At 30.3% G+C, this 12,246-nt stretch overlaps 2 protein-coding genes across 3 annotated transcripts; one reads left to right on the forward strand and one right to left on the reverse strand.

Annotated features, from left to right (window-relative positions):
* The first annotated feature begins 11 nt into the window (after positions 1 to 11).
* On the forward strand, positions 12 to 2,701 carry LOC126854153 (vacuolar fusion protein CCZ1 homolog). Its single transcript, XM_050600578.1, is given in 11 exon segments — positions 12 to 175; positions 178 to 218; positions 327 to 421; positions 478 to 571; positions 644 to 847; positions 948 to 1,123; positions 1,238 to 1,381; positions 1,457 to 1,602; positions 1,678 to 1,942; positions 2,011 to 2,138; positions 2,206 to 2,701. Coding segments are annotated over 11 exon segments (1,377 nt in total). The 5' UTR covers positions 12 to 144; the 3' UTR covers positions 2,259 to 2,701.
* Positions 2,502 to 5,633, reverse strand: LOC126854144 (probable 28S rRNA (cytosine-C(5))-methyltransferase). 2 transcript variants are annotated; one of them, XM_050600562.1, is made up of 7 exons: positions 5,467 to 5,633; positions 4,925 to 5,028; positions 4,689 to 4,813; positions 4,202 to 4,581; positions 3,761 to 4,124; positions 3,245 to 3,613; positions 2,502 to 3,162 (listed from the first exon to the last, which is right to left on the reverse strand). In XM_050600562.1, the coding sequence occupies exons 2-7, from the start codon at positions 5,022 to 5,024 to the stop codon at positions 2,698 to 2,700; spliced, it is 1,803 nt and encodes a 600-aa protein (XP_050456519.1). In that variant the 5' UTR covers positions 5,025 to 5,028; positions 5,467 to 5,633; the 3' UTR covers positions 2,502 to 2,697. The 2 variants fall into 2 exon arrangements, with proteins under 2 accessions (XP_050456519.1, XP_050456518.1); XM_050600561.1 differs by having other exon boundaries at positions 4,674 to 4,813; positions 5,467 to 5,614.
* Positions 5,634 to 12,246: the final 6,613 nt, after the last annotated feature.

The raw sequence follows: 12,246 nt of genomic DNA on the forward strand, positions 1-12,246 counted from the left end.
ACGTATAGGACACTTATTTATTTTACAAAACATAGGTTAATCTGGAGCTGTCACTTGATATGTTTCGAAGAATAACAATCATATCTTACGTTACGATACATATTAATAATTAACTGTTTTATTGCTTATTTTGAAAACAATAAAATGACTTCCAAGTCTGAAGTCATGTTGGAACATTTTACATTTTTAATGGCACGTACGCTAAGAAGGAAGGAGAGGTAAGTAAATGCAAAGGTTTATATATATATATATAAAAAAAAAAAAAAAAATTTTCCTTGGTCTACTTATTACAATATATGTTATTTTATGACATGAATGTGTTTTAGGAAGAAAAGAAAATATTATATTATTATCCTGAGAAAGATTTAGATGTTCAAATCAAAAACATAGGGCTCAGCGAAGCAATAATTAAGTTTACAGAGTATGTATCATAATTTCATCTTTTTATAAAGGATATTATTATAAAGATTCTTACAGATCGTTCAATCCTGGTCAACCTTGCGATTATTGTCATACCCACAAAACACGTCAAATATATTATCAACCAGAGCCTAATTTTTGGATGGTTATGGTAAGTATTTAGTAGAGTAATATAATAAATTTTATATATATATATATATGTATGTATATTTTCTCTATATAGATTGTTGGTATACCATATATTTATAAAGAAGATGGTAACAAATATCAAAATGATGAGGTATCCAGTAGCATTTGCCAAGCTATATTGAAACAGACATACATGATGTTTAGATTATTCATGGGATCCTTTGAAACGATCATTAATGATCCTGAATGTGGTTCTGTAATGTTATTGAAACTTAAGCTGGAACACTTTTATTCCAGAGTAAGCGAATATGCATTCTTATTATTATAAATTATTATTATAGTTTGACACATTGATATGTCTTCTTATATCTAATACGTTTCTTTTTAACTTGTTTCAGTATCTGCTCTCGTTAAAGTTAAATAATAGCGATATTTTAGATATTTTTCAAGGTTTACAATTTTTACCTCTTGACAAGATCACATTTCTTAGAGTACAATGTTTCATGAATCTAGTAGAAGCTATGTTTACGCAAATAAAATATACAGCGTTTCTTTATAATGACCAAGTTGTTTGGTAAATTAAGTGTTTTCTTTTTATATTCTCTTTTTATATTATCACTTTTACCATGATAAATTTTGGGTAAAAATTTGGGTTTTTAAACAAGTTTTATGTGATGCGTGTTCTTAGGAGCGGATTGGAACCTGAGGATATGCAAGTAGTTTATAATTATTTAGTAAGTACTCTTCTGCCAGCTCATCTTGAAAAAGAATTACATGGTGGTTCCATACCTAGGAATTCTCCTTCACCGTTTACAACTTCGCATTATGGAAAGTAAAGACAGATATATTTTTATTTAACTGAAATGTATTTTATGTCGTGTCGTTAAAAATTTATTTTTGTTCCCAGATTTGTAACCGGGCCTGCTAGTGTTAATGAGCCTAATTTAATTGGAAAGTCGCCAAAAGTTTTTATCAATTACTCTACCAAACCTATATCGCTGTATCTAGTAGTATATCGAGCCTTAAGTGCTACGATATGTCTTTTTGTTGATAGTAAGTGAATTATTTGAAATATAGTTAATTTTTTTTTTTTTCAACGTGGAAATTGAGATATTTATATTTTTTCAGAGAAAACTAGTTTATTAATTGATTTTTTCAAAAGCTTAGATAGCTTTTTAGGTCCACAGTTAACCACGTTAGTCAGTTCTGTAGCTGAGCAATGCTCTAAACATGTAACAGTTACATCGGAATCCTGCACCAAGTATCTGTATTTCAATAAGCTAAATCTAGCTTACAAAAGTACAATACATTTAGATAACAGATGTTGCTCTAATGTACTTACGACACCTGAAGTGTTAAGAATTATTACTGATATATACAATGATAAAAATAGGTATATACATACTTTCAAAGATCATAAAATGGATGCGTAATAAGACTAATTGATAATTTGATACTTAGATTGAATGAGGCTGGAGAAATAATTATAAAGACTATAAGTGATTATTGGATTGTTGGAAAATTATCTAATTTGAGGGAATTTTTTGTTATTATACAGCAGAAAAGTGCAAGTATTATAGAAATTGATGGTGAGTACAACATACGATATGCGATTATTATTATGATAATCGCACAAATAATCTTTGTTTCTTATAGATGAAGTGAAGAGACTTTGTGAGAAACAATTAAAAAGTATTTTTTTTCATTAGAATATATAACAATGAAATGAATGAAATCATAAACACAAATTCTCTTATTTTTATAAATAAATAAGAAAATTTTAGGCTAAATAATTTCATTAACGATAAAACAAGTTTCTCTTTTATTTCGCTAATTATTTAGCAAGAGCCATATGCATTCTATGAGATAATATCTTAATTATAAAAAATTGTATACTTTACACGTATTATATAACAAATTATTAATTTTTGTTATATATATATATATATATATATATATATATATATATATATATATTTACGTATATCTTTTTGTATTATTCTCTACTACGAAAAATGGAATTTTTGTCTGTAAAATGGTATTGTGCAGACGGTACATAAATATAGTAAACTAATGTCATAATCTATCGTGTAATAATAATCATATTATATTCTGATTATAAACAAGTTGTATAAATCAATTGAAATGTTAATCGGATGTTTCTTCTTTTGTAATGTTTTGATTAGGAATAATATTCGAGAATTTTTTTAGTTTTGCTACGAAGAAACCATACATGTTATGCACATGTGGGTAATACCTTTTAGTTAATTTCAGAGAAGGATGAAATCGATGTTGTCTGTAACTCGTAAAACCATCAGTTCCAAATTCTAGACCAGTGGGCAATAACTTAACGTTACGCTTCTTAAGAGCATAATCAACAATCCATTCGTTCTCTTCCGGTAGAATCGAGCAAGTCGAGTACACAACAATGCCTCCAGTTTCTGAACGAGCATTAACGCAGTCTATTGCAGCTAGTAACAACTCTCTTTGTAATGTGCAACAACGTTGAATATCTACTTCTTCTTTATTCGTCTTCACACTGAGATCCTTTGCAATTACTCCTGTGCCTGTGCATGGAGCATCCAACAAAACTCTATCGAAGCCTTTTATAATCTAAAAATTGTTATATTTATTATAATTCTGAGATCGATTTTTTATTACGAATTAAGCACTAGTAAAAATAAAATTATTTTACCATAGGGAATCGTCTTCCATCATAATTGCAGATTATAGAATTTACAACACCAACTCTGTGAAGATTGCCAACAACGGCCTTTAATCGATCTTTATTTACGTCGTTAGCGAATAACGTTCCGGTATTCTTCATGAGTGCGGCAATGTGTGAAGTTTTACCACCTGGTGCGGCACACATGTCAAGAATTCTTTCATTTTCTTTTGGGTCCAGTGCCATAACAGGTAAAAAGCTAGCAGCACCTTGTATAATATAATGTCCAGCTAAATATTCTGGTGTTGCACCCATGGGTACCTGTGAGGAATACACTACCAAACCAATCTTGGTCCATTTTCCTATTGGGTCAAGATTGACACCCCTATTTATTAAAGCCTAAAAATATAAATTTAGCATCATATATATACACACACACATATATATATATATATATATATATATATATATATATATGTAAGTTTACTTGTAAAGCAAACTCTACTTTGTAAATATTGATTTACTATATATAAAATATTAATCTACCTCTGCTAAATCTCGTCGTCGCGTTTTCAAAGTATTTGTGCGGATGGTCATAGGTCTTTCTACTTCACTAGCTTCTAGAAATTCTAATAATTCATCCAGTGGAAACATTTGCATAAATTTTTCCATCAAGAAATCGTTATAACTGTAATATGTACATAAATCTCGTCGAAGTAATTCAGTATATTCAGAACGCGACTTATTTTCCACCCGTAATCTCTTAAAGTCTGATAATACCATAATAATGTCTCGTATTCGTTGCAGAATATCTTTTAAGTTAGTGACACTAGCAAGTTCTTCTTTAGTTGGAAAAGAAAAGACACTTTGATGAGCAATAATATTGTCCATTTCTTCTTGTGCAAGCTTTCTATTTAAGAAAAGTTGAAAAATAGAATTAATTAAAAGAATAAAAACAGGAAGTATATTACTTGAAAAATTACTCACTCTTCTTCTTGTTTCTTTGCTTTTAATTTTCTATTAGCTTTTTCTATTGGAAGTGGATCATCATCGTCACTTTTATCATCTGTCTCTTCATTGTGCTTTATTTGCTCATCATCATTAAATCCTTCCTCGTCGCTAAATGTCATTTCATCACTGTCACTTTCTACATTATTCACAAACTTCTGTTTTGCGTTTTTTAATTTGATTGTAATAACTGATTGATTATTATCATCATTCATATCCTCTTCATCTTGCTCCATTTGATCATGTTCACTATTATCATCAGCTTCCGCTTCATTATCTTCATTGTAATAATTGTTATCAATAGCTGATTTTAATTTCTTTTCTTTCTTTTTTTTAAGCTTTTTTGATATATCTTTCTCCTAAAGTTAATTAAATAAAAGATAACTTTTATATGTATATCAAAATTGAGATAGAATAAAATATACAACATTTATCATATAAAAATACATACTTTTTTTAATTGTACCTGTTCTTTGAAATTGGCTTCTTTCTTGAGTAATATTTTTGTATTTTTTTGTAGCTGCTGATTTTTTTGTAATCTTTTCTGTGCCCTTTGTTTCTGTCGATGACTTAACTTATTTATTTCTTTGTCTACAATAAGTTAATAAATAAATTTATGTTAAGCAATTTTATATATACCTTTACATATACAAACAAAAATGTTAGTAAAATATTTATTAATACATTGGTCTTTTCTCTTACCTAAAACTCCCTTTGGAAAAGTTGGATCACTTTGTTTTTTTGCTTTTTTCCCATGTCCGATGGAAACTTGAGTTCCATCAAATTTTGCTTTACGACCCATATCACTAATAACAATAAATAAAATAATAAGTATAACTATTCAATATAGGTTTTTGTTTTATTATTCAATGATTACTCACATATGCGCGCGCACATACACATACACAGTACATAAATTCCGATTTAATGTAACTTAATCTCAAATGTTATTTTATTTTATTATAAGTATGTTTTAAAGATTTTTATATTCCAGTTTTTATTTTCTTTATCTATGAATATAAATCTTTTCATTGTACGAACAATTCTAGAACTTTAACTTCCACATGTAGTGTTAAAAGACACAGAAATATCATTATACACACAATACACTTTAATATTGTAGGCAAATCAAATTAATAAGATTAAAATTAAAAAAAAAAAAAAACTTTATATTTATTCCAAATTTAAAACCTGAACAAATTATTTTGTGGAAATGTATCATTAAAATAGTCATGAACACGTACCTCAGAATCTGAATTCCTCTCTTGTATACAAAGAGGTTAGAAACAGTTTCGGCAACATCTGCCCTTGAGAACGAAATGAGTGAAATCAGTCACATGAGCACAATCATAATGTACGAATATAAAGGCCATTGCACGTTAAAAAATTTTGGTCATAATCATAAGGCCGTAAGAAAATTGACCAATCACAATCAAACATTCCAAACATAATAAGAATGTTTGAAACTGTGATTGGTTGATTTACTTACGACTTTACGATTACGACTACAATTTTTTAACGTGCAATGGCCTTAAGATGTATTGCGCATAATGGCGATCGAATTTGGAAGAACCAATCAAATTTTTGCCTCAAAAGTTGCCCAAGATTCAAATACAGTGTTTGTGAAAATCTGATAACAAATCAAACAAAATTTGTCAAAACAGTATGCAATCTCTTAAATTAATAAAAAATATATAATAAAAAAAAAAAATTACCTGTTGCGATTGTCAACCGTCCGAATAAAAATTTTAGTGCGCATATGCGAATTTGTACAAGGGCCAATTTCACCATCTACGGTTAAGTTAACCGACGGTTAAAATCAGCAGGATGGCAACTGAAATGATAAGAATGCTTGGTTTTCCTTCACCTCTATTTTCTGTTGCCACCCTGCCGATTTTAACCGTCGGTTAATTTAACCAAAGGTAGTGAAATTGGCCCTTGAAGTATTAGCTGTGCCTAAAATATTATAGTCATATATGTAATATTACTGTATTGCTAGTCACGCATCTTTCTAATAAGCGGCGTTAGCAAAAACATTACGGTGCATACGTATATCAACCTCTCGCTTTCACAATTTGCGTATTGGACGCAATGCGCATGCGCGAATTTTGTTGAGCCAATAATATTTCATACATATGCCTTCACGTGTGCCAGCGCATGCGCATTGTGTAAAGTACACAAATTGTAGGAGCGAGAGTTCGATATACGTATACTGAACTGTAAAAGTTACATGATCAACTCTTTAAGGATCGATCATTTAACTTTTTTCTTAAGGCAGAAACGTGAAAAGTGAAAAACTTTTCCATTGAAATTAATGGCAAAATTTTTCACTTTTCACGTTTCCGCCCTAGGGAAAAAGTAACACGACATACACCCTTTGATTCAATGTCGCTAGAGATCTTTGAACAGAGATCGGACAAACCGGTTAACGATTTCTGATTGGCTCCGATGCGTGGGGTAAAACCGAAAGTGTAGGAAAGAAAGATATATGAGATTATATAAAATTGTACATAAATAAATGTGAAAAAAACATGAAATAATAAACAGTTGTATAAAAAATTATATTCAAAAATAAATCGGAAGTAATCTTCGCTTTCCTTCACCAGTCCCCACTATTCACCAAAATAAAAAGTCACAATAATATTATTTCTGCCCTTCATATGTTTCCACGCTGCTTCTCACGGCAAGAATTGGCAAGAATATATTCTATTTATCGGTATATTCTTTCTATGGATTGCGCATTGCGCACACAGTGTTGCGTGGTTGGATTATTACTCCCGCTCGCGGTATTGACGATTGACGAGTCGTCTAGCATATATGGAAGGAATGTTGTGCGCTATTTCCACATACGCTATTATGAGGTTTTATTCTATATATAAAAATACGTTTACGTTAAAAATATAAAATTAATATTAATTTATCTATTTATAAATAAATATTTATCAATAATATTTAAAAATATAAATTTTTTTTAAATGTGGTATCAACAATGCACCGAAAAAATATTATTAATAAATTTTTTTAAATAATAGTTTAAGTTTTTGATATTTAGATATTGTGTGTGATAATTGACAATATTAAAAAATATAATACATATTATATTTATATAATATATATTATAATATATTATATATATATATATATATATATATATATATATATATATATTGTATTATTAATAATTACATCATATAATATATAATTATGAATAAGCATTGCATAAAATTTCCAAAAATTCTAGCTATACTTACTTTTACAGTGATATTTTGCGATGTTTAAATCGAAAAAAAAGTTTAATGGCACGTGCAAATCGCGATCAAGAAAAAGTTCGACATTTATGACAGAATTTTAAAGTTTACGCCCGCGAGAATATGAATATTTAATGGCCGCTCCAGGAGGGAACGAGCGGCACACCGACGAACGCAATTCGATTTTTTTCATGCAACAGTGATATCTAACAGCCGCATGGTAATGTAATTTACATAGTATGAAAAAGAAAACATTCATCTCTCGTCTCTTCGTTCTCGCGATCTCGAAAACATTTTAATTATACGAGATCTGTTTGAATTTTGCAACTATATTTCGCTACTAGAAGAAACATTTCAGTTATCTGAATATCGTTATTTTATTTTAATGAAGTAACTGCTCTAATCCGCGCATATTATGTATGTGCTTCATTAAAAAAACAAAGATTGTGTCATATCAATGCATGATATGTCTAGTAGTAATATACGAATAAGAATAAAGCTTATAAATGGCAGCTGTTAACATAAAATCTAAAATATATCTTTTTCTCAGTTCAATTTCTACAGTCTCAACAAGCAAATATTAAATAGATTGCTTAAAATGAGAGGAATAAATCAATTGTCTAAAATATTATTATATTCTGAACTATAAAGTTTTATATTGGTTAAATAGATAAAAACTTAATGCCATAATTATTTCAAATAAGTTTTAGAGAATAAAAATTTTTGCATTTAATAAAACTATTTTCTCTTTATCTTAAGGGCAACACCTACCTGTCATAAATGTGCACTTTGCGCATGAAGAAGGACCTTGTCTCATAAAAGTAGAAATAGTAAGAAGTAAAACACGGGATTAGGAAAAAACCGTGCTTGCCATGGAGACGACTTTAAATGGATTTGCTTGCAGCAAAGTAAGCTCAGGTCAGTCGCGGCCGATGTAATCCATCCTGTTATAACTTATGCAAGTCCTCGCATAATCCAGGAGCGTCCACCTTCTGTGTTATACATTTTCAGAGTGTACCATCAACGCGCTGAACATGTAAATTTAGTGGCGGATTTTCATTTCAAACGAAAGCAATGACTATGCGTGGGTGTAAAAATTTTCCTACGATGGATGTTCATGGCTATCATCAAATACACTTACAATGAAATTTATTTCGTGTGCACATGAGACGTCTTTATCTTGCATAAATACATTTTTAAATTTTCTTCTTTATGCCTCCTTCCCTCCCCCCCCCTCTCCCCCCTCTCCGCATATTGATATAGATTTAAAATATTTTTCATAAAAGATCTAAAAATTTTAAAATGAGATTCAATAAGCGCGAATATAATTTTAATAAAGCATCTAAAAAAATAATGCATAATAATTTAAATTTTTCAAATAAATAATTATAAGAAGTGTTTGCAAAATTTTGTTGGCATTTTTTACATCGTTCCGCTCTTCTATAATAATCCATACATTTTTATTGTGCTCAGAATTTTTTAAAGATTTTGTGATAGGAATTTATGTGATATATTTATGATTTTTTTATGAATTTCATGCAAATCGATTCGATTGATTCGACCATAATTTATAAAATGGACATACATACGCATATGCTAGTATATGCTTGTTGCAATAGCAATTCCGTAAATTATTCTCACTATGCAATTGCTTCTAACTTGATTACATATTAATTTACAATTATTATTAAGTGAAGCATATATTTCATTCGGAGATTGTGGTAGCTATAATGAATCGTTAACTATAATCGTTGAAACATATGAATTAAAATATAATTATATTTTCAATTATTATGTTTGAGTTTAATCACCAATTTTGTTTCTGACTTGCAATCCGGTTTAACTCTGAATTGAAAAATCGAATTAATATGTAATATGTATACATATGTATGCATATTTCTCTTCTAAAAAATATATATCCTAATCTAATATTATAGTATATATACGCATCCAATACACACACTCAATGTATGTATATTTTAATATCATCTACAATTATATTTTGCTCAGATTACTACTTGGTAACTTGTAAAAACATCTTAAACAGTTTCCTTCTATTAAAATATGTTTTTGCTTAAGCGAATTTTTTTAGTATTCTGATCAGTCCTTTCTCAATACCTTCCCTCTTCGTTCGGGTCGACAAAATATTTTCTCTCTCTCTCTCTCTCTCTCTCTCTCTCTCTCTCTCTCTCTCTCTCCCACAATTTCGATTTTTCGGTTTTGTTTTCTTCAAAAAAAAAAATGACGGGAAAAGATTCGAGTTACAAATTATATATAGCATGTGACGATAAGGAGATGAATGTTCAACTGTGAGAAATTTGTTCCGCGGAGAAGAGATACAGAAAATAGAACCAGTGTACAAGATTCCGCGCGCGCTCTCAATAGGATAACCTTCCCGGAAATCACCAATAATTTTTAACATTTGTTAAAAGAAGCTAGGAGGAAAGCATTCTCAAAATTCTCTCAGGTTTTCCACTTGATACTATTTTCTTTCTTTTCCTTACCTACGTACTATTCACTCGCAGCGTCGCCTTCGCTTTTTACCAGTCTTTCTTGTGCCTGGCTTGCAAGTTTCCGTACTTCCTATCTCTGCTTAAACACCCTGCCGCGGTGCGTTTTATCTTGCTTTTATCTTTCTGGAGACCAAGAAAAAAAGAGAGATGTGATGTGACACTCTTGGGTGAGGAATTCGCCATAGTTTTGTTTGGTCCTTATTACAGTAAAGTCTAAGCCGCTTTATTGAATCCAATCGATTTTTCTTTCTCCCTTTTTCCACTTGCTACAATTATTTCTTTAGTATAGTTTTTTTTTTAATTTTCTTTTTATGTACTTCATTGTTGCTTCGACGTTTATCGCGTTCACACAATTATTATTTATCAGTTACATTACAGTTTCTCGGGTGAGGATGGATAAATATTTAGTTTATTTATCGCGCTCCCTGCTCTCGTTATCTTTTTTCACGTTTTCATTTGTAAACTGTTTCTTTCGGTTTATCTCGCCTTGCAGTGGCCTCGCTCTATTAAAACTTTGCGTTCCTTTGTCTCTAACTTTACTGCACGCCACACCTCATTTCTTCGTCGTCCCTCTCATTTTCAGTATATCCCATCTCCCTTATTTGATCTCGCTGCTTTTAGTCCATTCATTTCTCTTTCAAGTAATTGTACCGTTGTTACCATCCCCTTTTCACATCGCCTTCTTCCCTACTCAATACCGATCTCTGTCTTATCCAGAAAGTATAATTTCTATCGCTTCTCATTCATTGTTTCTGTGCTTTCTTTTTTAGATTATTTTTACATATTCAATGCTTCAATTGTTCCTCGTATGTTCTTTCATCATTGGTATTACGATTTTTGATCTTCTTGCATGTATATACAATGTTTTGTTCTCTAAACTTTTCTAATAAGAGAAAGAATTTATTTCAAGCAAAAACTGCTTTGCAAAAATTGACTGTTTTATTAAGATTAATTAAGATTCGCAGGAGGCTCGCAGTAAATAAAACAAGAGAAAACAAATTTTTACACCTCATAATATCGATACTATTTATTAGATACTATTTATCGATACTATTTATATATATATATATATATATATATATATATATATATATATATATATATAGTGATATTATTTATCGGTAATATTTATTTAACAACTCCTAAATCTCGCAACATACAATTATAATCTCGCTATCGTAATAAAACGGATTTTTGCAAATCCCTACAAATTAGTAAGCAGTCGCAAGCGCAACAACAGGACATACACGTATAAAAAGTACATACACCTATACACAGACAGGTTCACACGAGGCGTTGAAGAATAAGCAAAGATACAGACAAAGGGATGACCTATATATACAGGGATGCGCCTAATCTGCATTCGCTTTGACTTTTAAATTTTGCGACACGGACTTTACAATGGGGCGAAATGCTTGAGGAAGTGAAAGGTTGAAAAGGAAGGGGAAGAGGAGGAAGAGGAGGAGGAGATGGAGGAGAGCGGAAGAAGAATACATGATGTCTGATGCACAGACGCCACTGTAACGTTATAGTTTGGTGCAGATGTGTTGCTGAGATTGGTGTAAATTTGCTTAAGAGGTCAGAGAGAAACTTCCAACTCCAATTTTACACAATCGGTCTGTCCGCCCTCGCCTCTTCATCTTGGTCCGTTCTCACCTCTTTCGCGTTTCTTTCTTTACTTATATATGGATGGTGTTCGCGTTAAAAAGGTTATTGCTTATCTCGTAAATATCCGGTCTGAAATGCAAATAGAGAATTGTGTAAAAATAAATTATACGTCGTTTCTTAGGTAGCGCGTATCCGTTTTTATTGCGGATAATAATTTATATGTCCAAATCCAATTTCGACTTCATTTTACGCAAAATATCATTGAAGAAAACAAATTGAATTTTTAATTAATTTCTTTTATTAATTCTTCATAAGCGTAATTTATATTAATTATTAAATACAAATTGTATCAATAAAAGAAACTTGCAACTTGATAATAAAATAATACTATAAGATAGAACAAGAAATATATTATATATGTTGGCCTTTTTGTACTTTTATTTTTAATCGTATATTTACATAGATTTATATAATAGATGGAGCATTCTTATAATTGATGACAAAATTGAAGAATGAAACAAGATAAAATGCTTCCTCTGTTACATAGCTCTGAAAAGAGGCGATATAGAAAAAACAGAAAGATGAGAGTGAGAATATAGAGGCGATTGATACTTTTCCTTCCTTTTCCCCACCAACTGCAAAATTGGAATAAGAA

Source organism: Cataglyphis hispanica, chromosome 13, assembly GCF_021464435.1.
Source record: "Cataglyphis hispanica isolate Lineage 1 chromosome 13, ULB_Chis1_1.0, whole genome shotgun sequence".
NCBI lineage: Eukaryota > Metazoa > Arthropoda > Insecta > Hymenoptera > Formicidae > Cataglyphis > Cataglyphis hispanica.

What these genes read in the sequence shown, in the direction of transcription:
- LOC126854144 (XM_050600561.1), bottom strand. Translation starts at nt 5,024, where the DNA reads ATGGGTCGTAAAGCAAAATTTGATGGAACTCAAGTTTCCATCGGACAT. An exon ending in AACAGGTACAATTAAAAAAA is followed by an intron (nt 4,582 to 4,673) that starts GTATGTATTTTT and finishes AATTAACTTTAG; the next exon opens with GAGAAAGATATATCAAAAAA. An exon ending in GACGACGAGATTTAGCAGAG is followed by an intron (nt 3,614 to 3,760) that starts GTAGATTAATAT and finishes TTATATTTTTAG; the next exon opens with GCTTTAATAAATAGGGGTGT.